This window comes from Semicossyphus pulcher, unplaced genomic scaffold, assembly GCF_022749685.1.
Source record: "Semicossyphus pulcher isolate SPU_LCO1_2020_fin unplaced genomic scaffold, fSemPul1.0.p SCAF_1, whole genome shotgun sequence".
Lineage (NCBI taxonomy): Eukaryota > Metazoa > Chordata > Actinopteri > Labriformes > Labridae > Semicossyphus > Semicossyphus pulcher.
Window position 1 is genome coordinate 4,271,377 of NW_027211603.1, and position 25,346 is coordinate 4,296,722.

At 45.7% G+C, this 25,346-nt stretch overlaps 1 protein-coding gene across 4 annotated transcripts in view; it reads left to right on the forward strand.

Moving 5' to 3' along the window:
- nav2a (neuron navigator 2a) overlaps nt 1-25,346 on the forward strand; it is a 128,173-nt gene that overhangs the window by 58,595 nt on the left and 44,232 nt on the right. For 3 of the 4 annotated variants that reach the window (XM_069667934.1, XM_069667953.1, XM_069667944.1), the window contains exons 1-5: nt 4,990-5,694; nt 7,695-7,804; nt 7,896-8,004; nt 9,061-9,486; nt 15,293-15,415. In XM_069667934.1, coding sequence (XP_069524035.1) covers nt 5,003-5,694; nt 7,695-7,804; nt 7,896-8,004; nt 9,061-9,486; nt 15,293-15,415 — 1,460 coding nt within the window. In that variant the 5' untranslated portion in view covers nt 4,990-5,002. Of the gene's footprint in view, nt 1-4,457; nt 5,695-7,694; nt 7,805-7,895; nt 8,005-9,060; nt 9,487-15,292; nt 15,416-25,346 lie in introns of those variants that run through there. The other variant, XM_069667862.1, reaches the window with a different exon arrangement.

Genomic DNA, 25,346 nt, shown 5'->3' on the forward strand with positions numbered 1-25,346 from the left:
ATGGTGCTGCTGCAGGTTCACTCGCTGACAGAGACACCTGCAGCGTCCATTGTGAGCCCAGATCTGCTCTGTGTCAATGGCTGTGACACCAGAATGGAGTCACGTTCATGCAGGCTGTACAGTACGGAGACAGACCTGAATCTTCTGTTCTGCTTCGTGTTAACACAAGGTGACAGAGTCCGGGTGTCCACCAAGTGACACGCAGCAGACACACAGGGAGCAGGGGGCACCTGTGGGTGTGTGTTTGTGTATGTGCACGCTTCTGTGTATGTTCCTCTGTGTGTGTGTGTGTGTGTTGCCATCGCTGAATGAATAGCCTTTCTGAATCTGATGAGCTGTAGCGTCACTGTTTGAGTGTATTCATGTGGAGAAACTTTAAAAAGTTTCACTCTCGGCACAAAAGCCGGCTGTCCCTCTCACTTTCTGGAGCACAATGAGTGAGGGGAGCGAGCGAGAGGAGAGCGCAGGCTGCTGCGATCAGAACGTGATGAGTAAGCAAACACCTGCAGCTTCCATATCAGGCAAATCTGACGTGATTTGTGCAGATTTTACAAGTTAAACATCAATTTAAGTATGAAATAAAGCCGACCAGTGCTTTTACAATGCTCTCGCTGTGCTGCACATGTGTGAAATCTTCCCTGCACCTTGGCTGTTAAGGCGTGTTTACGCTCTTGCTTTATGTGACTTGTATGTAAGTAGGGCATTTTCAGGTCAGCAATTTGGTCGCCGACTGACTTAGAAGGTTTAGCTTCATGCCTTGTGACCAGTGCAAACGTGAAAGCTGTTGTCGGGCTTGTGATGTCTTAATGGTGTCAGCCAATTTGACGGCACCTCTAATGCATTCACTGCCTGTTTTTTTGTGCGTTAGCTCCGGTCGCTGGAGCACGCTCTGCATCGAGGTTAAAACGTTTGAGGTTGCCAGGCAGAACAAACATCCTGCTCTCTCCCTCTCTCTCACACACACAGAGAGAAAAGTGTTGACACTTGTGTGAAATTACATGCTTTTCCTCAGCTGCAGACACACAGGAGCGCACGCACAGACACGAGTGTTGCCATCCATGAAACGAGCTTTGGGTCCACTTCGGCTGATTTCCCAAAGCGCCTTGATGTTATCAGGAGAGTCAGAGAGGGTGAGACAGGTTTTTATGGTACACAGGAACTGGAGTGGTGGTCTTTTCCCCTTTGGCGACTCATCTACTGTCATTTCTGCTCCTGGTTGTGCTCTCTAATGATGTTATTAAGCACTTTAGTCGTAAACAGTGAAATTCTTTCAACATGTTTCCTCAAGCAGAGAGCTCGACCAGCGCCGTGAAAGAGAGGCAATGTGTGCTTTAATTCCAGGGTTTCGCCCGAGGCCGCACAGGGTCATTAGGTCAGGGACCCGTTCTGTGGGCATGTTAGGACTGCAGTGTTTATTTATGAAGGAAAAGTGCTTCCTCAAGTGCATTTAGTGCTCGTAATTAAAAGCTGGTTTCTCTAAATGCAGCTAGAAAGAAAGCCAGATTGATCCAGAGTGATAAGCTATGATCAGAATTTTAACAAGCACAATCTTGATTTAAAAGTATCAAAGAAAAGTTCCTGTTTAACCTGTATTTTAAAGGCATTCCTGAGATAAAGAGCATACGTCAATGAGGAAACGAGTTAAACAAGGAAATGACCAGGACACCAGTATAAAAAAGCATTGTCAGTTTGAGGAACCTGCTCTTAAAGGGCCAGTTCACTGATTTTCAACCTCAGTCCTATCATGCTATTATGGGGAGCTAATGCCATTATGGAAAACCTCCGCCAGATGACGCGTTTTACGTAGTCCGGCGGAGGTTTTTCAAGGGAGCTCGCTAAACTACACTTCCTCAATCTAGGACGCCCGCCTCCGATGTCATGTCTCGTTCAGAATCGTCAGGTTTGAAATGTAGACTGCAGACCTGAAGATTTTTTAGACGATCCACCGGTATATTCTCGTCGTATTTCAGATTCTGTCCCGCTCTGAGCCGTTGCCTGCAGAGAAAACGGTAGTATTTCACTCCTTTCAGAGGGAGGGGCGCAATGCACGCTGGGTGTTGTAGGAATGTCGAATGGACGAAACAACGAGCTGTTTGTACAACTTTCTCCACAGCTGTGGCGCCTTTTTCAAATGTTATTAATTCTATCGATTACAGAGAACACCAGCTTTAACTGACAGAGGCTTTTTCCAGGGGCGAACTGCTCCTTTAAAAAGAACACCTGTGCAGCATTTTAATTTCTGAATGAAATCTTTGCCCCACCTTGTGGCCTCATTGAATCTAAAAATAGCAGGTTCAACTTTAAAAAGCTCTTTTATTAATAACTGAATGATGTCTAAAAAGCTCGGTTGGGTTGGGTGCATTGGGTTCATGATGCAACAGAGTCTAAGTCCATCACTCCGGTGTCACTTCTGACCCAACGCGTTGAAGATTGACCACTTTCCTTCACCCATGGCAACCCAACTGGAGCGTGTCAGCCCCGGTCACTGGGTCCAGTCATGACAACGGCCGGCTGTCCCGGTGTCCAGGGCCTCTCCATGTCCTGCCTTTCTTCTTCTGCTCCTTCCTGACCCCCAAATCCGAGCTGACCCCATTCACGGCCAGCCCAGCACAGTCCGTCCTGCTGGCCCACATCAAAGCTTCACTCATCCCTAACCTGCAGTGCCAGTCCCCCCCTTATTCTCCCTGCCTGCTCCATAATCACAGCATGTCCCCCCCCCTTCTCATTCATCTACCTCCAATAGGAAGCCGGCTATTAGCAACCTGACCCACTTTCCCGATTGCTAACTGCTAGCACGGCTAATTGGGCTCTAATCACTTCCTAATGGCTGCATTGTTTCGGGCTGCTCTAGCTAAATGCTAAACAGGGGGAGAATGGAGAGGCGGCGAGCGAGTGCCTATTTCCAATTAGGGCTTGAAAGGTGCCGTAAAAATGAAATAATGCGGAGAGCCAGTGGGAAGGGGTAAACAAGCCGGCTGAGTGTTTAATATTCAGAGTAAAAGCTGACTTAATGAGAGCATATGAATAACATATGAATGTGGAATTTATGTTGTCAGTTGGAATGAAAGAAAACTTAACTCAAAGACAAATAAGCACCAGAAGGTTATGAACATTGTCCCTTGTGCACATTCAGAAAGACAAAGATAGATACATGCACCATCCATCCATCCATTATCCTTATCCTGTGCAGGGCTGCAGGAGGGCTGGTGCCAATCCCAGCTGTCCTTGGGTGAGAGGCGGGGCTACACTCCGGACAGGTCGCCAGTCAATCACAGGGCTGACACATTGAGACACCTTTCATGTCACATTCACACTTCCGGGCACTTTAGAGTCAAACATGCAACAACTTCAGTTATTTTCTTGCATAGTTAAAGAGCAGGTATTATGCTGTTTCACATTTTAAGACCTTATATAATGTTACCTCTGACAAACAGCACCAGGAGCAACGTGTTTTGTCACTCATCCCAAGAAAACAGGACTTTACAGACTCAGCAATGTGTAAAAATAGGATGAAGGAGTTTTTGCTGTGTATTAACAAGCCAAAGTCCCATAAGCCAAATGTGACTGCAGTTGTATGAAAAAGCATGGCGGCAGCAGGAGTGACTTGGAATAAATATAAGTCTTTATGTGTGTGGGTGTGTTTAGTGAAGAGAGAGGGGTAGTTGCAACAGAGCTGTTATGATTAATTCCACCTAGTGCTCCCTGCACAGGCCCTCTCTCTCTCTCTCTGACTGGCCGTTGGTGTGGTTGAATATTCAAATGTTACTGGTCTAAACTCTGTGCTGCCAGTAGATCCACAATGATAAACCTCAGCAGACCTCAGGATCGTCTCACAGTAAGATCAGTGACTTACAGCAGAGATCTCAGCTCTTCTTTCGCTCCCTCAGCCTTGGTGAGTTTGCTTGTTGAGATGCTGCTGATACACTTGTCGCTGGCGATTTCTTCTGGGATGATAACTCTGAAACAGGAGCATGCTTAGACTGCAGAACTTTCTGTTCTGTTCATCTGCGGGTTAAACTGTATTTCTGTCCTGTGTATGAATCTAATTTAAAAGGGAGTTCTTGTAACCAGACAGTGTTTCTTTGTAAAGCAGAGGGACGCTGACCAAAAGCAGTCCATATAAGTCCAAGCCTTATAAGAGCAGCAGCGCGGCCTGCTTGGCAAGACTTGAAAGCCCTTGAGCCGGCTCCTCATTGTTTTTATAAACAGTTAGTGATGGGCTCCTCTCATTGTTAGTGCTAAGGGCTTTTTAACAGTTTTGTCGGCTAGCCCGGAGGAAAGTAATGGCAAGTTTGGCTGAATCAACACAGACCACCAGGCCCTTATAAGGCCACCTTGTGTGGGGTCGAAGAAGACTCAGCATCTGGTTTCTCTTCTGCCTCCCCTGATCCTCCCTCTCCTCCTCATCTCTACCTTTCTATCACATTGTTTAATAAATTGTCTCTTCTCCGCTGCAGATTCCTCAGAGGGCATGACCTCACAGCCTTCGGTGATGACTGAGCATGCTCCGTCATCCGCAGTGACAGTCAGCTCCTCCACCAGCATCCCAGCTGCTACCTCCGCCCTGAATCCTCCCCCGTCTTCTTCATCGTCGTCCTCTTCCACGGCCATCCCCCAGCCCAACAGCAACAGCAAGCCCTGGAGGAAGTCAGTGAGCTCCAAGAACACCTCCTCTCCTTCCACCAGCACCTCCACGTCGTCTGCCATGCAGTCCAACAAGCAGGAGAAGGACTCCTCCTGTAAGACCGCCCCGGCGAGTGAAGCTCCTCCTAAGGTCGTTGCTCAGAAGTCAATGTTGGAGAAGCTTAAGCTCTTTAACAGTAAAGGAGGCTCCAAATCTTCCTCCTCCTCCAATGGCGTAGGGGCCCAGGCTGACAATGCTGCCCTAGCCAGGCAGCTCTCGGCGGGGCAGGTAGAGAGAGCTGAGACCGGCTCCAACACTGACCCCCTGGAGGACGATGACGGCAACGTCCGGCCGGGAATGAATGGTACCAGCAACGGGATGACCTACGGAGCAGCTCCGTCAGCGGGTACGACAGTCTCTACAACCGCCAGCAGCCCCAAAATTGCCCTGAGGGGCATCGCCCAGCGCACTTTCAGCAGAGCTTTAACTGCCAAGAAGAGCTCCGTCAAAGGCACTGAGAAAGACAAGGACAAGGACAGAGGGAAGGAGAAGGAGAAAGGGAAGGAGATGGGGAAACGTGCCTCAATCCCAGACAGGACAGAGCTCAGAGGGGAGGAGCTTAAAGAGGAAGCAGCACCTGTTGCTGCAGACACAGACAGTTCAAATAAAAGGACCTCTAAAATCACCAGCTTCATTCCCAAGGGGGGTAAAGTGGCCAAAAAGGAGAGTTCCACCCCTGCACACAGCGGAATACCAAAGCCAGGAAGTAAAGGAGTTGGTGGGAAAGCTTCCTCAGTGAAGGAGGCGGGGGAGCGGCCTCGCAGCATGCGGTTAGGCGGGGGTCTCGTCATGCACCGCGGCGCCCTGGACAGGGACAGAGACAGGGACAGCAGACACTCCAGCTCTACGTCCAGCCTGGCCTCCACAGAGGGAAAGATCAGCGCCGCCCCGGTGGCGGGAGGAGGAACTACTCAGAGCACAGCCAGCAACACGGTCAGCGTGCAGCTACCTCAGACACAACAACACCACAGCCACCCCAACACGGCCACCGTCGCACCTTTCATGTACAGGTGAGACCAAAGAGAATGTTATACTCAATGTTTTTTGCATTGTGGGTAATGTAGGCACCAGGTTTTTCTTTCATTTCTGTGTGAGTTAAACGTTACATCGGTGAATAACTGTTTCAAGATTTCATTCATATTTGATTTTTTTTTTAAAGGTGCATTGTGTAACTTAAAAAAAATCCTCATTCTTAGTTTCACCGTTGGCCGTTAAGTGAACCTCAGTCAGATCAGCCCCAGGAGTCTGCTAACTTTTGCTTGTTTGCTAACGGTAGCTTGTTGCCAGCTTACATCTGGCCGGCTAACCTTAGATATTGGTTAATAGAAAACAGTCCGTAGTTCTACACATTTGCTTTGTTCTGCTACATGATTTACCGTTGGCTATAATCAACACCGTGTGTCATGTTAGCTGACGAAGTTATTTGTCAAGCTAGATAACTGACATACACTCTCAGATAGTATTTTGGTCATAACGTTAGCGAGCATGCTAAGGTTAGCCAACTAGCTCTAACGTGAATATACTGCATGAATCTTGTGCTTCGTAACCAAACGGCAAATTAGGTGGGTGAACCAGCATATCATCACGAGCATTAGCAAATATTAACCAGCTAAAACCACAATATCACAATGATGTATATATCACATGCTTTGCTTTGATGTCAGCTCACCTGTCCGATAGCAAGAAAGCCAGTTGTGGGTCTGTTTCGATCCCCAAAAGCAATCGAAGGTCTCCATGATTCGCATGCCCTGCCGATGTTGACTCTAGTCTTCCCCCTGACGTCGATCACATTCCTGTTTGGGAATGGGCTTCACTGGATGAAACTTTTTTTTGTTATTTAGTCTTGTGTGTACTTTGTGTTAGTCATCATCCGTCTCCGTTTCTTAGACTGCGTTGTCTCGTGTTGCACACTGTTGACCGTAGGGGCGGAGAATGAGCTCTAGGCAGCGTGGCGAGGAGAGCGTGTCACATCCTCTTCCTTTCACGGGTAAACCGGCCTGAATGCTTTACATAGGAATCAACCTGCAGGCTATTAGAGGCAATGGAGGAAGTTGGGGAAGGTCTCAGTTTTTCAGTTCCTATATAAAGTGATATAACATTTAAATTCTTACACAATGCACCTTTAATTTTTCTGATGCACATATTACCTCCATGTATCAATTTTGAGACAGTTGAAGTAAAAAGCTGCATGTGAACCAGGCCTTTCACATCTGTGCATGCTCGTGTGTGTGTATGCTGTGTGTACGTGTATCTGTGCAAATGTGTGCGGATGCTGTGTTCCTCTGACCTCTGACCTGCTCCCACTGTGATAAGGAAGGAGGTCCCTCTCCTTCTCAATGAGTCCTTTCTAACAGGGCCTCATTAGCCTCCTGACACTTCCTGCACTGCTGCCCTCTCTCCCTCTGTACATCCTGACCTGTAGCTACCCGGCCCCTCCTGTCCAAAACTACCCCCCCATCCCTCTGCTGTATACCTGTCAGGTAGCATTAGCAGCAGGATTATACCACCTCCACCTGTCAGAAAGTGTATGTTTGACAGAAAACTTAAGAACAATTCATCTTAGAAATTGTAGATACCAGCCGGAAAAGATGTAATAACCTTAGAGAAAAGTTTAGATGCTACGTGCAGCAGTGTGAGAGGCGGTCACTGGCTTACACCGGCTCACGCTCACAGAGAGTGAACAGTAGCCGACAGGGACAAAGTCTGGCATCAGGCAAAGACCAAAGGCTGTGTGTAACCCAGGCATGCAGTCGTCATAGTCTCCAAATGCAGCCGGAGCAGCGGGTGGACTCTATTGATTTTATTCTTCAAAGACAACCGGTGTTGGAATTTGGGGCTTAGCAGGCGTTCGTTTTGGAACCCTGTCCCCCCGGTCACAAGACCAGAAACACAGCCGATTGAATTTGTAATCAGGTTTATCCCTCTTTTGTGGCGATTTTCTGATTCCACTAAATGCACAATAATTCAGAATCGATGATACGCCCTCGCTTTGATCCCGTGTTTTTCCCAGATCCCAAATAGACGGCGAGGGAACGCTGAACCCTGAGACCGGCTCAGGAGGAATCGGGGGAGACGTTTCCTTCACCAAGACCAGCCAGCTCTCCATCGAGGACCTCTCAGGTAGGTGGTCGCTTACACTGCAGGGTTTGAATTTTGTCTGATTGTGCTGGTGAGCATTTATGAGCTTGTTTCTTTTTTCTGTCCCACTCAGGTGAAGACCCAGAGACGAGGAGGTTGCGTACAGTCAAAAACATCGCAGACCTGCGGCAAAACCTGGAGGAGACAATGTCCAGCCTCCGAGGAACTCAGGTCTCACACAGGTAAGAGCCAAATGCATTCATTCTCCCATCTGGTGGTTCAATGCTGACCACACCTGCTCTGCCTTTGAGGGGTGTTTGAGTTAAATAGGAATTAATCAAGCTTCTTTATTTTCCTTAATGAATTCTTTTTGATTGTTTATGGAAAACTTTGTAAGAAACTTTAACACGAGGCAAAAAATATAAAGTAAGACACAGGGGAAATGTCTTTGCCGAACCATCTGCACAGGCCATGTTGCTCACTGCAACGTGCATTTCTAGTTGCTGAGGTATGTTCATAAAGAAGTTTATAAAGTGAGCTGCAGTGGAAAACAAAACTCTACTGTTTGGGGATCATCAAAGTGCAGCGCCGCACAATAGCTGCTCCGGCTGAGTGGTAAACAGGCTAAATCAGACGAAGGATTTGAGTCAGCAGCTGAGCTGCTTCATGGTCAGCAGACTGTGACTGTCTAAGCTCGCAGGTATTACCTTGTGTTTCTACTCTGGTTGCTGTCTCATCCTTCTATTGAGGGATGTTTCACTTTGATCGCAGAGCGTGTCTCTCACCTCGTCTTTGATTCAGGTTAAGCTCTGACCGCGTTTCCTCCCGCAGAATTCTGACCTCTGCTCTGGCCTCACGTCTCAGTGCTGACCCAGCTGTCTGGGTTTAGTTAAGGCTCGGGTGTGAAGTTAATACGTCTGGTTTTGAGGTGATAGACTCTAACAAAGCATCTTTACTTTCTACCAGTCTGTGCACGGAGGAGATGCTGCATTTAGCCAGCCTGGTATATGCAGCACAGACAGCATCAGCTCTCAGCTTGCAACCAACACTGAATGAATATCTGCATAAAATGTGACCCTTTAAATTCTTAAAAATAAGTCATTGAGGTGGCTCAATTTATTCTCTTAACAGTGCAAATTAAAATGCTTCGATTAAAGCCTGGTGTTAAAATAATGTAGATTTAACTGATGGATATTCTCACACCTTTCAATCAGTATGGAGTGAAAGTCTGTTCCCTTTCTTAAATTGTAGATCCCAGATCTGGCTTTCACTCTCTCATCCCTCTTCTTCTCTTACAGCACGTTGGAAACCACCTTCGATGGCAGCGTCACCACAGACGTCAACAGCAGCGCTGGAGGAGGAGGCGGTGGCGGCAACAGCAGCGGAGGCAGTCGGAGCATCCTCAGCCTCACCTCTACCCGCCCCTCCCTGACGTCATGGCGGCTGGGTCAGTCCAGCCCTCGTCTGCAGGCGGGCGATGCCCCCTCTATGGGGAACAGTTACGGCGGGCGGGTGGTCGGCGGGCAGGGAGGACGATACCTGTACCCCGGGCATCTTCGCCGGCAGCTGGCTGGCCGGGGAGGGGCCCTCTGCAGCGTGGAGCTCGGAGACAGAGCCGGGGAGGACATCGACCTGGACAGCATCCCCGTGGAGGTCACGGGGTACATGAGCGACGGAGACGTGCTGAGCAAGAACGCCACACGAACTGATGATGTCACCAGCGGGTAAGAGATATTTTAATCCTGCAGACACTTGTCAAACTGCTAATGCTGAAAGAGTAACTAATCATTCAAAAGAAGTTTAAACTATTACTTTGAAAACAATAAAGGATAGGGAAGAGGGAAGGAGAGTTTAATGTGATGTATGTGCCTCCAATCAAGCTTACCAGCAGAGGGCGGTAGTGTTCCTTACTCAACGTTCCTGCCTGTGATCCAGGAGCCAGATAATAACACGTGCATAACAACATGAGAAACATTTATCCTGTACAGCTGAGATCCCACAAGTATCCCATCTCCGTGTGTGCAGACGCAGTGAAGCTGATACACTGATAACTTGTTTATTTGCTCGCTCAGAGCCACTGTCCGTGTTGTAACAGGCCCCCTGCATACCTCGGCTGTCACACTGTGCAATTCAAACCTCCGCTGTCATCGCTATTATCAGATGAAGTTTTAAGAGGCGCCAAGATGGCATTGAAAAGCCAGAGAGACCAAAGTCTTTATTAGAGCTGCTTCAGGGATTAATTTGAGTTCAAATTAATGCAGATGTAGAAAAGATCCCACGAGCTCAGCGGGGGAAGGCGATAAAAAGAGCGAGCGTCTCTTAAAAGCTTGAGGAGGTATTACTTCCTCTGCGTCCCGTATATATATGAAGTGATTCACCAGCCCCCAGGCAGCTGGGGCAGTGGAGCGAGCTAAGTGCTCTTGAAGTACTTGATATGTCTCAATCTGTAGCTGAGCAGACAAAAGGCCGAGCCACAGGCACACCTGGACAGGTGAGTGACTGAACATGTGAGCTGAGCCAATCGCTCTCAAGACTCGATATTCAGGCTGGATGGAACTGTGAAGGAGGAAAGGATAGACATAGTTTGGATGCTTTTTGAGCTATGTTCATGAACAAATTCTCTTTGTGTTTGGTGAGTTTATTAATTATTTACTCCATAAAATGTAAGAAATAGTGAAAATGCCGATCACAATGGGTTTACAATCTAAAACCGACACAGACGGATGACTTCCCCCTCCTCCCACCTCCATATCCTCGGGCCGTTTAGCGGTTAGCTCCATCACAATCCTGTTAGCATCCACTAACTGGTTCTCCCACACACGGGTGGGGTGGGATGTTTACGGCTTTTAGATTACAGCAATTGACTTCCACAGTTCTACCATTTGCCTCCACTTACATGTCAATTATAGTCACTTCACACAAATCACAAAGAAATGAAATACGTCTTTCCACCAGTGTTGTATCCAGCTCTAGATGGATTTATCCAGTTTTTGATATTCGTCCCTGAGACGTTCTTACCTCTCTGTCCAGAAGCAATGTCTCTGCTACTCCTGTTCATGTACAACAGATACCTCAGCATATAACACCTATTTTTTTCACTGACCCTTTGAAGTGATAATCTTGAAGATTTTCATTAAAAATGTCTGTTAAGTCTCTATCTATCACTGAATGAGGTAATGGTGATTGAGCCTATGGCCCACTGATGAAAGCCTTTGCATTTGCAGTATTACAGACTGGGTGTCTGTGGCGACTTTCGTGGAAAAAATAACAAGCGGCGCCCAGTTAGTGACGTGTTTTCCATCACCCAGCAGTGGTTGGTCTGCCAGAGAGGGTAGGCGGAGCTAAGTGGCTGCTTTTCCGCTCTCTGCAAGTGTTGCGAGTAAACAGTAATCTACTATGGCTGAACAAACAAAGAAAAGATGGATGACTACAGATACAACTTCAACAAGAAGTGAAAATCCGGACGCCGGTTTAGCTCAGTGGCTCATGTACAGAGGCTACAGTCCTCGATGCGGCGGCCCTGGGTTCAACTCCCACCCTCGCCCCTTTGCTGCACGTCATCCCCCATTCTGTCTTCCCCTGTTTCCAACACTATACATCGTCCTCCTATCCTAATAAAGGCATAAAAGCCAGAAAAAATTATCTTAAAAAAAGTGAAAATCCAAAGAAAAAGAGGAAACAAACTCGACGCTCAGATGAAGGCAAACAGTCTAAAAAGGAAAGCGACCGTCAGCGAGGAAAGTCCCCTCCATAGCAGCATAAAAAGAAGATACACATGCATCGTTATATCAGGTATAAAACTAGCTATAATTAAAAGCATTGTTGGGCAGACAAAAGCAGCACATTTAAGCGGACGCCTTCGGCTCTGGGTGCTAATCATCCACTTCTTTCTTACACTTTAAAGACACAATAATCATCTGTTAAACAACAAAGCTGAGGAATAAAGCAGTCATTAAAAAATAATCATTAGTTTAAGCTCTAGACATTTATAAGCAGTCTACTTGTAGACTAAGATCAGCAGAATTAGCCTCAGTAGTTAATTTATTTACCGTCTCTTAGCCCTGCAACACAGACAACATGATGGATGACACCACATTTAGTATCTACATCACTTCTCTCCAACCCCCACTTCAATTTTCTCCTCTCGGCTTCCCTGGCCCTCAGAGACCCTCCTCGGCTCGGGGGTATGTTGCCCCGTCTACCCCTCTGCCCTCCCCCTTTCCCTCCCTTCCCTTCCCTCCTCCACCTTTCCGAACAGACCCAACCTCCAGCCAGGAGGGAAAAAGCATGTGGAGCTGAGGAGAGAGGCTGCATACCAACACACGGCTCCCACAGAGCAACACGCACTCATTCGGGCACATTCAGGCTGCACGTGGACACAGACACGGAGAGTTCAGCGGTACTGCTATCTGACATCATCATGATCAAACACGCTCTCACCTGCTGATATTATTCACTAAACAGCGGATCCCACACAAGCTCAGACCTGATAACAGACAGTAGCCAGACGGTTGAAAACGGACCCCGTTTCTTTGGAGATCTTATCAGCCCTCACCTGGACGTGTTTGTTTTTCTTTGGACTAACAGTTTTGCCATGTTCGAGGCAGACAGGTACGTCACACAGTTTCGAAACATCAACAGAAATCTCCAGAGGCGAGTGTTTGTTTTTTCCAGAGCGTGACATTTGGTGAATTTCCTCCTGTCAGTGCCTCAGAGCGTGCATTCTTCATAAGGCAAATATTTCTGCAGTTTCATTTACTCAGGAACTTTTGCTTCTGTTAGTCGCACGGCTGTGTAAACTCTACCTGGCTGCTGCTTTCAGCCTGTAAACTGTCTTGTTTGGACACGTTTTCTGCTGCTGCAGGAGGTTACAGGTTAACAGGCGTCTAGAGCAAGAGGACAGGGAGGCTCGGTTACCTATTAGTGTGACCGAGTAATATGTGTGTGTGTGTGTGTGTGAGAGAGAGAGACTGCCTGGTCATCTTCAAGGTGACTTTGTTTTGGGATGATGGATGCTTCCCATAAAGGACAGCTCCCCCCCTCAGAGTAGATCTCTTTTTGCTGTTTCACAGGTCTTATATCAGTGAAGGAAGTTTTATTTTCATTGTTGTATCTGTCTGATTGATTGTGTGGTTCCTATATAAAGATAGGTTTGGATTTGTCTGACATTTTGTGGGTCTTCTAATTGAAATTTAGTGGTGTTAGCGATTTATTTGAACCTCTCTGTCGTTCTTACCACAGCTGACCCAAAATCAATTCCAAAAGCTTGTCAGAATACCTAAAAGACAAAAAAAAACAAATAGTATTAATAATAGATGCAATTAAAGTGGTAATCTCTCAGTTTCGTTCTCTTTGGCGCCACCTATGGCGATACACGGTAATTGCGGGAGCACACTTTCCAGCGATCCAGACAGTGCTGCATGTGTGACGTCCACGGTTGGCTCCGGTTGTAACTGTTGATTTTCCTGGCTGACGGTCGCTTTCCTTTTCAGACTGTTTGCTTCATCTGAGCGTCGAGTTTGTTTCTTTTTCTTTGGATTTTCACTTCTTATTGAAGTTGTATCTGTAGTCATCCATCTTTTCTTTGTTTGTTCAGCCATAGTAGATTACTGTTTACTCGCAGCACTCGAAGAGACCGGAAAAGCAGCCGCTTAGCTCCGCCTACCCTCTCTGGCAGACCAACCACTGCTGGCTGATGGAAAACGCGTCACTAACTGGGCGCCGCTTGTGATTTAATCTTTAATTTTGCATTTTGAGATAAGGTCAAAGCGCCAGGTTTTTCTTTTATTTCTCTTTTATTGTGAAAATAAAGTAAACATGTAAATAAAGCCAACCGCCTGAGGTTGATGATCTAGAAGATTTTAATCTAAATCAAAAGGAAGTCAAAATAAAGCTCGTTATCTTTCTTCTGGACGTTCGTGCCAGCTCTCTGGTGCACGGTAACAAAATGCTGAATCTTCATGGTTTGGTTAACGGTTAGCAGACTGCTACCAGATCCCTTTAAAGCCTTTAGCCAGCTTTCATGGTCTGGTGAAGAAGTAAAACATCTGGTACTTTCAGACTTGCTGCTGAAATTGAGGTGTATGCACCAACTATGTGGTCCCAGTCTGTCTCTGTTTGTTTTCTATCACCACAGTGAATAATCACCCCTCGCTGCTGCTCCCCTGCTGCAGTTTTTTAAGCCTCCTTTAACTCATTGTTTTGGTTTTTCCAACCTGCAAACTCATCTCTAACAAACCTCATGAACCAGCGGTAGTGCAGCCAGAAACAGTTAACATCTAGCAGCTGACAAAATTAAAAATTTAGCAACTAAAGAGCCGGATATTCTTCTCGGGACGTTGGCAGAGACCAAACGAGAGCTAAAAGACCACAAACAGGAAGTAAAATAAATATATAAACCTCTCATAAAAACAACTATATAAGGCGATAAGGTAATATTGTTGCATTTTCATCTTGTTTTGTTGCACCAAAGTGTCCAACAACACCCACAATCATTGCACCTTTGCTGTGTTCATTATAAAGTCTGCAGTTTGCTGAGCATCTGTTCACGTTTGCCTCCTGGTTGCCGTTAAGTTTCCGTCCTGCAGCTCTGATGCTGATTCAGTTTGACTGCAGGTTACACAAAGGAGCTCTGTCTGTAACAAACACTGTACTGTGTGTATACTGTACATACATGCAGGTTTAAATGTGTGTTTGTGTGTATTGGGTTCCCTCTTGCAGAGATCCTCGTAGAGATAACACAGAAAGTGTTTTAGTGGTCCGACTTACTTAACTGCAGACACAGAATCATCGCTGTCCCACACAGACACCATTCAGCAGTAAAACAGCACAGCCTCAACATTTCATTAGATTACACCTGGGTTAAATGAGTCAATATTTAGCTCCATTAGGAATCTCCTCCACGGGTAAATATTGAGGGAATTAGTGAGTGTTGTTTTAGTTTGAATGGGAATGTTTGTGTTCGCTCAGCATCAGCTGCAGACTGTAACTGCTGCTAACGGTCAGCCTGCGACTCCCACAACCAATAAATCAACTCCCTTAGTATTTAATTTTCCGTTATGAGCTGAAGTGAATGGCCTACATAGCCTGAGTTACATGCACGGTGTATTTTTAGCTTCTCTTAATGTTCAGCCAGTCAATCAGTCATAATACCTCGGCCTGGAATCGATGATTCTGTCTGTGATGAAAGGCAACTTCCTTCTTGTAGGAATAAAACCCTTCCTCTGTCGACTGAGCTGCGACTGTTCTCACAGACCGCTGTTGTTCACCACCGGCCACATGAGAGAAGTGTGTCTTCAGCCTGATAGTTTGTTCCCTCAGTGTTTATGTTGGAGCTTTTGTTCCACCCCTCTGACCCTGATTGATGAGCTCTTTGCCTCAACCGGAAAACTAGATGGATGCGCAGCTCCTCCTGCTCCGTGCACAACAAATGAAGCTCTATGAAGAAGACTAGTGTCCTTTCCGAGGCCTTTAATTGTGTGTCTCTCTTTATGGTCACTGTATCTAATGTGCTTTGTTGTGTTTTTGCAGCTACATGACTGACGGAGGGTTGGGTCTGTACACGCGGCGGCTGAACCGCCTGCCCGACAGCATGACCGCCGTCAGAGAGACGCTGCATCGAAACACGTCGTCAGGACAGGGAGATGCTGACAGGTAGGTCTAAAAAACCCCTAAAGGGAAATTCCATCAGCTTTTTATTTTGCACCTTAAAATGATTCATCTGTGTTTTCAATTAATTTCATAGCAATTTACCCACGCAAAATTGCAACGTACTTTTAGGAGAAACCAATTTCCTTCAGTTTCCACCAGCTGCCTCTTTTAATTTCAATTAAAAGTTAAGCAATCAGATTAAAAAGTACAATTTAATTTGCTGCTTTAGGCATTTGTAATATTAGCAACAGGCACACATTTTGCTGTGCAAGTCTGTAAGGTACGGTGGCCGACAAATGCAACCATGGAAACGCGCTGTGAATGAAATAAACGTGCTGCAAAAAGCCGAAACAAACAAATGCATTAAAGTTAATGATGATAATTGAATTTGCATTGTTTCTAAATGAGCAGCTTGTTTCTTCTCATGGAAAGCGTTTGGACTGTTGTAGCGTGATTGCCCTTGTCGGCCACCGTAATGACTTCAGTTTAACATGAGGTAGAATTGCAGTGCAAATCAAACAAACAGACTTGAGGTGCTTTCACACCTCAAGTCTTTTTGTTTAGTCGAATCAAAGACCAAATTGTTACAAAGTTGCATTTTGCCTCCAGTTTGGTTTGTGTTCAAACGGCAGCTTTTACCAGTGGACCAAAAGTGTTGATGCACCAGGAAACTGCTTTCTGATTGGTCAGAGCATGGGAAAAGTCCCTGAATTAAAAATTTTTGTTTGGAAACGAACTGAATCCCGTCTATTCTAGCGGACAGTGCTCCAGGGCTTTGGTCCGCACCAGAGTTGGAATGTGTGTTCTCACCTGTCCAAACGGACCGGACTTTCAGAGTAAAGTCCGACAGTCCGGACCAAAGCTGTCAGATAAACAAGGTTGGACGTGGTGATCTTTGTGTAGGACTGTTTCTACATATACCTACATTTTCTTGAATGCCTTTATACGTCTCATACTGAACTTGCTGAACTTTATGGGTATGTCATCTTCTTTTCTGGATGTTAAGTCTTCTTTTCGTCTAATCAGCCTTGAATATTTATATTCAGTGGGTTTTAAATGTTGTGTTTTTGAGTGCAGATGGAAAAAATGGTTTAAAAATGTGTAATATCACAGCGTTGCACTTAAAATGAAGCTACAACAGAATATATGAAACAGCCTTTCTATTGAGGACCAGTTCAGACAGCACTTTAGTAACTGAAACACAGTCAGATCTCATGTAATGCCTAATGTCTTCATAATAAGATTCATCTGTCCGTAATGCAGAATGATATTGCACAGGTTTTGCTCAGACTTGCACCACCACGCAGTGCGTTTGTGCAACACACCGCGCTGCTGCCGCACCAGCTGATACAGAGTGTGAGAGAGAGACACGTTGAGGTGTTATCAGGACACACTGGCCACAGCGTGCCGCGAAGAGAGGAGATTGACTGGGTATCTGTGTGTGTGGGACTGTGCGGTCTTTGTCCTGTCACGGAGATGGAGAGGGATTTGGTTGCTGGCTAATTGACAGACGGAAATGGATGAAGGCCGAGAATGAACCCCAACAAGAGAGGCACGGGGGGGTAGAAAGAAAGAGAGAGAGTGAAGGGCGAGGGAATTGGAGTGATATAAAGATAGAGAGCAGGATTGATGCAGGCGGTTAGAGGGATAAATCAGTCAGAGAGACTGGCTAAAAATGCACGCACCTTTTTTATATTCAGAAATCAACTTGTGATGCTTCATTTCAAAATAAAATACAATTTTCTTCTTGTTTTTAACAAAGTCTTTGTAGGTATTTAAGTCTTAAACTGAGTGCAGCACAGACGGACATGTTGACGTGTCTTGCAGAAGTCCTGAGTGCTTTAAGCAGCCTTTTAAGTAAATCCTCAGGTGTGGCTAATTTCCTGTCTTCCAGACTTTTGCCCTTTGCCCCCTCGCTGCCTTTTCACCCTGCACGCACACACACAAACACACTCTCAGCCCTTCACGTTAAACTCCCCCAGCCCTCAGGTGGGACTTAGCACAAACTGTCCCTCTCCTCACCGCCTTTCTGTGCGGGACTCTCTCTCTCTCTCTCCCTCCCTCCTCGCACCTTTCATTTACCTCCTGCTTGTTTTGATTAGAGACCAAGGAGAAGAAACTGGAAGGCAATTAAATGATAAAAGTTTGGGGGATTTCTCCGTTTGATTTTGCACTTTTAAGTTTCTCTGTGAGATTTAATTGACCGATGTTATGATCCTCCGCAAACTTCACTTTCATGATCTTCACACAGCTTTTGTAAGATTAGAGAGAAGGGCACAGGGATGAAAATTAAGAGGGGATGAGCTGACTCCCCCCTCCTCCCGACCGCACCGCCTCCCTCCCCTGAAGGAATGTCTGATAAATGTGCTTACTGCTTTTAGTTTGGGATTAATTAGGAGAGGTGGAAGCGGCAGATAAAGTGCATTAGCATAACAAACGGCGGCCCGTGGAGCTGGAGGGATGACTTTTGTAAAAGATGAAGCTAATTTAATACATGACAGGAGGGTTAATGGTGCAGTTTGGGCAGGTGGAGGAGCACATGATGTTGTGGTTTGTGCGTGTCACAGTTGTATCTGAGCTTAGAGGTGTGTGCGGTCTGTCTTTGCTCACTGTGTGACCCATCTATAAACCTGCTGTAGTTTAAAAGCCCTTTTTTACGTCCTCTTGGTTTCTGATGGAGCCGAGCCTCTCAGAGCTGCTGTGGAAGTAAAAGGGGGTGGTTGGGGAAAGGTGTTGTATGTCACCGTGGCATTGGGGCAAAGGCTTGTGACCCCTGCACGAGAAGGTCACGAGCTTCAAAGGGTGGAGGTGCACACTTAGGAGCATTTCAGAAACTGTTAAGCCTTCGCGGTAAAAAGCCTCCAGATCAAACCAAACCTGCACTAATGAGGAGCGTGAAGGATGCAACAGTGACAACGCAGCATCCGATGGCTCGTTCACACAATAGGAAATTAAATGAAAGTGAATTTCACCTCATCAGACGAGCTGGCAGCTGATGTGAGAGCTGGAACTGCACAAACCAGCTATACCAACTGTCAAATGCATGCAAAGCAGCGTCGTAGTGGATCACACTGAGTCATGTGACGACAGGACGTGTGAGGCTCAGTAAACAGGCGGAGACAATAGAGACAGGCAGTCCTGTCTGTGTGTGTGTGTGTGTGTGTGTGTGTGTGAGCATGCTTATCCCTGTCATTTATCTCTGCAGCAGCAGGAAGAGGAAACAATCTATAACCGCCTGTCCTCTGATTTGAATTCTCTTTGTTGCAGCAGACAAAGGAGAGGTCTCTGCGGTGTGAACCGCTGCAGCAGCGAGTGTTAGAGGGGACCCCCCCCGCCCTCCTCCTCCCTTCTTACTGAGGCGTTAAGATATAATCTATCTTATCCAAATGAGACTGTGACGCTGATGACAGATGCCTTCACATGAAAAGTATATAAATCTGTATAATGAGAAGGCAGGGTGATAAAAGATCCTGCTAATGTTTCAGACATTTGTGCAAATGGTCTATTTCCTTCTTTACTTTATAGACACCAGCTTCAGGATGTAAACAGTCAGCAGCATCATGTCCTCTTTCAGAAGAAGCTAATGGCTGCTTTTCATTCACGTGCTGTAAGAGAAACAAACATCAAACACAATCCAGTAAAGATGAGAGAGAGAGAGAGATTTGGTGTGAACCACAATTGAAAAATAGTTGATTTGAAAAAGTAGTAAATAGACTGATCATACGGATGCCTCATAAAAAGTACTTAAACCCCCAAGTGAAAAGCACTGTTATAGCAGTGAGTTAGATAAAGGCCAATGTGCATCATCCTCAGAGGTCTAACCTGCGCTTTGATGTGAGATATTTTAAATCAGCAAGAGAAACCTAATGAAGAGTCCAGCTTCGAGCTGCCGGGACAACGAACTAAAGAGCGAATACAGCAGAAAGTACGGAAGCCCTGAGCGGACATGCATGCACACATTTTATTTACTCAGTTTTCCTGTGATAGCGAGTAATTATCGATCGTTTTCTCGAGATCTCGACTTATTTATCTCGCTATCTGGAGGCAGATGATCATAACTGGAATCCCCAGAGCTGCAAAAGCACAAAACAAACACAGAGACAGGCTTAACTCACCTCATTAGTGTGGGCGATGGCAGCATGGCATGTCCTGGTCTGTAACATCACAGTGACCAGCCTGTTCCTCTGTTTATTAAATCGACAGACAAATAAGTCGAGATCTCGAGAAAATTTCCGGAAATTACTTAAATGTATGGATGAATGTCCGCTTGGGGCTTCCGTAGGAATCACTTGATGTCGTGGAACATTCTTGAAACCACAAAGTTTGCCAAAGATTGCTGCAGAAGGCGATCACAAGCTGTTAGTTTCATTGCTGATTATTCTGTCAATCATTTTCTTCATTAATCAAGTTTTTGTTTGAGCTTTAAAGTGTCAGAAAATATTCCGTTTACTGTCATAGAGGATGAAGCAACCAATCAGAACATTTAGATTTACAAAGCTGGACATTGTGACAGAGATACGAAACTGTGTTTATTGTCGAACTGTGAATCATGTGATGTTTCTCACAGGATAAACAGCCTGTTGTTCCACTAACAGAAACACCTCCCATAAGCAGCTGCCTGAACAAACACTTATCATTCACTCTAATCCCATCATTGTGTTTCTAATTGATCCTCTAAGTGTCCTTTAATGCCTTTTGTAAAGCACTTTAAAAAAGCTGCTCTGCCAATAAACTTAAATACACATGCCATGCCTCGTCTTCGTGGTGCTAAGCCTGTAAACAGTCTTTAGATGGAGTTTAGACCCCTGTTAACTCTGCACATAAAAACCAGCCGCCTGCAAAACACGCAGGGTTAACCTGGTTCAGCTTTAACACAACACAACGTCATTTGTCGAGCTTTAGCCAATCAAATATAACACGTCCACATTCCTGGTTCATTACTTTGTTGAGTGAATTGCGTAATTCTACGAGGAGAAGAGTTGTAAAATTCCTCTTCTAGTTATCAACCCTTTGGCAGTCTTTTTGCACGTGTGCAACTCAAACTGTGCACTCCTCGCTGGATTGGATTTTATCTTCATACTGGTGCCTTAAACAAAGTGAACGCAGCTCCTGGACATTGAGAATGAAGTGTTGTTGACTTAAAGGCTCTGAATGCTTTGTTAGTTTCCTTTGTGCATCTTGGTTTGTTTGTACACACGTCTTATGTGTATTAGTCCCATCCATCCATCTATTATATATAGCACTTATCCTGTTCAGGGTTGTGGGGGGCTGGAGCCTATCCCAGCTGTCATTTGGCGAGAGGCGGGGTTTCACCCTGGACTGATCGCCAGTCAATCACAGGGCTGACACCCAGAGACAGACAACATTTCACGCTCACACCTACGGGCAATTTTAGAGTCACCGAGCATGTCTTTGGACTGTGGGAGGAACCCGGAGGGAACCCACACATGCACGGGGAGAACGTGAAAACTCCACACAGAAAGGCCCACTACGTCCAGACCGGGGTTTGAACTAGGAACCTTCTAGCTGTGAGGCGACAGTGTTTGTCTTGGTCCCATAATATAGCAACATTTTCAGATGATTATTTACATTTTATTCAAATAACTTCATTTCCAACAGTTATTATTGTAAGGCTAAACAAAGATGACCCATGTTAGTGACTTCAAAGCTTATAATTTTATAATACATGTATCGATTATTTTGTCTGCCCCCATAATGTCAGATGTATATAACTAAAGTATGAAGGATGTTGATAATGGATGGTTCTTTGTCTGCAGAACAGAACGAGGGTTTGGAAGCATCTCTGTTGATGTCCAGCTTCTCTCAGGAGTTTTAATCCCACCTGCAACACAACTTCAGCTTGTTCAGAGAATTTGTATTACACCACACTCACGCACTCACACACACACATACACACGTGTTACAGGCACACTTATTTTAACACACACTAGCCCCGAGCGTCAGTATGTTGTCTCTCCTGTCTGGACTTGAGCAGGTTCCCTGTTGGCCTCAGGTAGAGGAAGAGAGAGGTTCCCCCCTCCTTAAACAACTTCTCTCCTGAGCTACAACAACACCTGGCACTCTACCTGTCTACCTGTCTGTCTGTCTGTCTGTCTGTCTGTCTGTCTGTAACTCCACCTGCTCCCCTGGTTCAGCAGACTGAATGTTGTGGTTTGCCTCCAGGCTCTCGCTGTAATAATAATCAGTGGATGGGTCTCACTCCCCTCACTCTGCTCCTGTTGTTCCAGCTGATCTCTCTCATCTCTCACCTGATCTCCTCCAAAATTGTTTTGGTCTTCGTGGATCCCTCCAGCTTGCTCTGGATCTCTTGTGAGGACCATTACCTTCCATGTCTTGTGGCGGACATTCTCGTTTGGTTTGTCTTTTTGGTCACAGCAACCCCGCCCCTCATCCCTGCTGTTAGCAGTTCGTGGTTCCAGTCCAGCAAAGAGTTGGTGACGCTCCGGAACCAGTTTTCCTGGCCCGAGATCCGGTTCTTTCGCTGTCGAGACACAAACAAACTTGAGCTCCAAACCGGCCCTGAAACTGCCTCGGTCGAACAGGGGTCTGTGTGGTGTTGGGTCTCTGCTCCTGTTATGGTCACCAGGAGTCTTTGGTTAATGACGGCAAAGAGGAGCCAGTGTTGGGTTACTAGGATCAGTGGCACCAGGGCAAAGCCTGAACACGCCTAAACCATGTGTGGTTGGTTTACATGATTTTTCATTTAAGAAACATTATATTGGAATAATGCTACTGTTAAGAAAGTATGCATTCACAGCAAAACAAGACTCACAAATACAGTCCTCTTATTCATTGTGGGCAAAACAATAAACAAGTCGTTCCCAGAGTTTTGTTTTGCTTTTTACATCCCACAAACATTTAACGTCATGCCAGCAAATTTGTTAACAGAAATCAATCGCTTGCTCAGGACAGCAGACTACAAACAGAATAAAACTACATTACATTACATCCTTCACACGGTCTCTTCAGCTGAGTGAATCTATCTTTGATCCAATGCACCTTTCAATAAAGTTTTCTGGTGATTAGGATCTTTGAAGTGTCTGTACTTGTCCTCAGAGAGCATGGCAGCTCTGTAATCGGCTTGCATGCTGTGTGACTGGGATGTGACTGTTGTCCTAATGTTCTACTTTTGGGTCAAAGGACCAGGAGATCTTTGCAGGCTGGCTTGGTTGAACTTGTCTTAGCTGCCATGTTGATAAAACACGTCGTTAAACTGAGAGCTTCCTGCGTGCTGGCAATCAGCGCCTTTTGTGTTGTATCGTCAGGAAGTCATGGGCCTTCAAAGGTCAATGAGGAAAGTAAGGAGCTTAAGAAACTTAAACTAAGCTCCAGTTTTACTGCTGCCGGTAATTTAAAAAGAGCAACAGGGTCTTCAAATCATTCAAACTAAACAAACCTTTATATTTGCTCCTGTCAAGAAAGGTAAGAAGGAAGGTTTTCATCTCCTCTTAGGGAATGTGGGATTTAAATCACAAATGTATGTCTGCGATATTCCACAGTCACACCTTTCCTTTGTCTACCTTCCTCTTATTTCCTGCTCTCACACATTAACTCACAAAACCATTGATGCAACCGAACACTGTTCCTCAGATATCCAGACTCTCAGTTAGCCTTTGACTCTCCTAGAATACTAAATACTCTAAATGCCTCCCAGCTTTGTTCATGCTGAAAGCAGCGTTCCTGCTGTGTCCCAGTGGTGAGTGTGTTTGTGTGCATCAGTGTGTGTGTATAATGAAGCCAGTCCAGGGAGGCGTTCTGGGGCAGGCTGCAGCAGTCTGTGGCAGTCTGACCCACAATCTGTGGCTGCTTGATTCAAGATGTAAGGTCAAATCTGTTCCAGAGTTAATGATGCTCCTACACACGCCCACACGGCCCAGCTGCTGCACAAAGCTCCTCCACCTACACTGCAAAAACTTCCGTCTTACTCATTTTAGGACAAATTCTTCTTTAAAAAAGGAAATAAAAGGAATGAATATAAATTGCAACAAAAATTTTCTCTGAGCAAATAGTCGAAAATGGAGGAAAGTTATCTTAGCATGCACTGTAGTTTGCAGACAGGAGTCAGTGGTAAAAAATGAGGCTGGACGTGACGTAAAAAGTGCGCTGCCAAAGTCCTCGCAACAGTCGAACCATTTCGGCATCGGCGCTCACATCCAGGAGCTCCTGAACCTCATCTCTCTGATTTGCAGACATCTTTGCTGTCGTCTTGTGAATGATCCTTCTTCTTCAGCCTCAGATGTTTGCATTTATCCTTCATCCACCAGTTGCATGATACAAACATCATCACCCCGCCCACTCGCTTGCCGTGTCCTGACTATTACCTGCCGCGTTAACACATCAACTCAGTCCAATTGCTTGCGGACATTTTACTCGGAGGCTTGCGGGAAAAAGTCTGCATAAAGTCGGTAAAAAGAAATTTCCATTTGCATTCACACATGCAGCCCACACGGACAATGTTGGGAAATTTGAGTGCAGTGCATGTGTGAAAGGCGCTTTAGAGGGGTTTCTCGATGCAATGGCTACTTTGCAGCTGGTTTAATCATACATTTTTGGAGTATCTTTCATAGTTAATGAAGCAGACCCCACGACTGGCACAGCATGCAGCTCTTCTTATACATCCAAGAGTGTGACTCACTGTCGTTAGCATGTTTCCGGCTGATTAGCATGTTAGCAGTTAGCTCTTCAGCTATGCTTCTAGCATCACACAATTTGCAAAGATCCTGATGAACTTTAGATTTGCAGGAATAAGACACTTTTAACAGCCAAAATGTACTTGGTAAGATTTGTTTTTTTCTAGTGCAACCACTTACAGAAGACGTGCACGTGGGAGGAGGCTGAATTAATGAACGGAGTAATGAGGGAGAAAGAATCGATAGCGGAAAATTAAAGATGTGTTTTCAGAGAGGAAAAAGGGAGATAAAATCTTGAGAGAATTTATGTTTCAGTTGCCATGGATCCTGTATCAGCAGACCATCTTACCCCCTGTGGTGTTTTAACAAGCACACCTGCCTCCCCTTAGGAAACACATGCACACACACACACACCAAAGAGGGTGGGGCTCTCAGTCAGGTAGCTGAGGGGTTTAGCTCCCACACAGTCTCCTTTTTCTAACAAACATTGCAGCTCCCACATCCAGAGCTCTCTGCTGATCTTTGTACTCACTCTCAGTCGTACTATTTGTTTAGGCCTGTTTGCGTTTTCCTGTTTTTGTCCGGTTTATTTGCTGTATTGCTCAGCTGAAAGCGGTATGATGTAGTTAGAGATCCTATCTGACAGAGGTTGGACTAAAAACCAGGACGTCTTGATTGCAAAAGTATATGAGCCTCAGCCAGCTGATCCAGCCGCAGAGCCAGCTGCACCGAGGTCACATGCTCAGTCCCACGTTTCTGGTCCACTCTGGAATCAGACCCAGGACCCACAGGAGGACACAGTAGATGGAGAGAGTAAGCCAAAGAGTCAGAGCATGTTGGACTTTATTTCATCCACAGTGAGCGGTTTGTGGAGCTCTCAGCGCCGGGTGAGTTTTAATCCTCCCTGACTGATATTTTCCGTGCGGGTGGGAAGTCCAGGAGTCAGCAGGTCCGTGCAGGTTGCAGCTATAAAGTAACTGGATAAAGTCGAGTATCCGCATTTTACTATGTGAGCTGCAGGAAGAGCTCGGGGACAGACGTCTGCATGCAAGACGCTTCATGTCAGGGAGGCTTGAACTAGAACAGGCTGCAGAATATAATACTGGAAAGAAGTCCTGAATGGTGCCTCTGTCGCTGGTAAATTGCTGTTTAATATCGAATTTTCCTGATTAATTTTCTTTAGACGTGCTTTTATGTTGAAAAAAACAATTTTTTTTGACGTTATTGAAGATTGGAATCAACTTTTTCATATTTTCCACATAGTTCAGGCAATTTATTTAAAG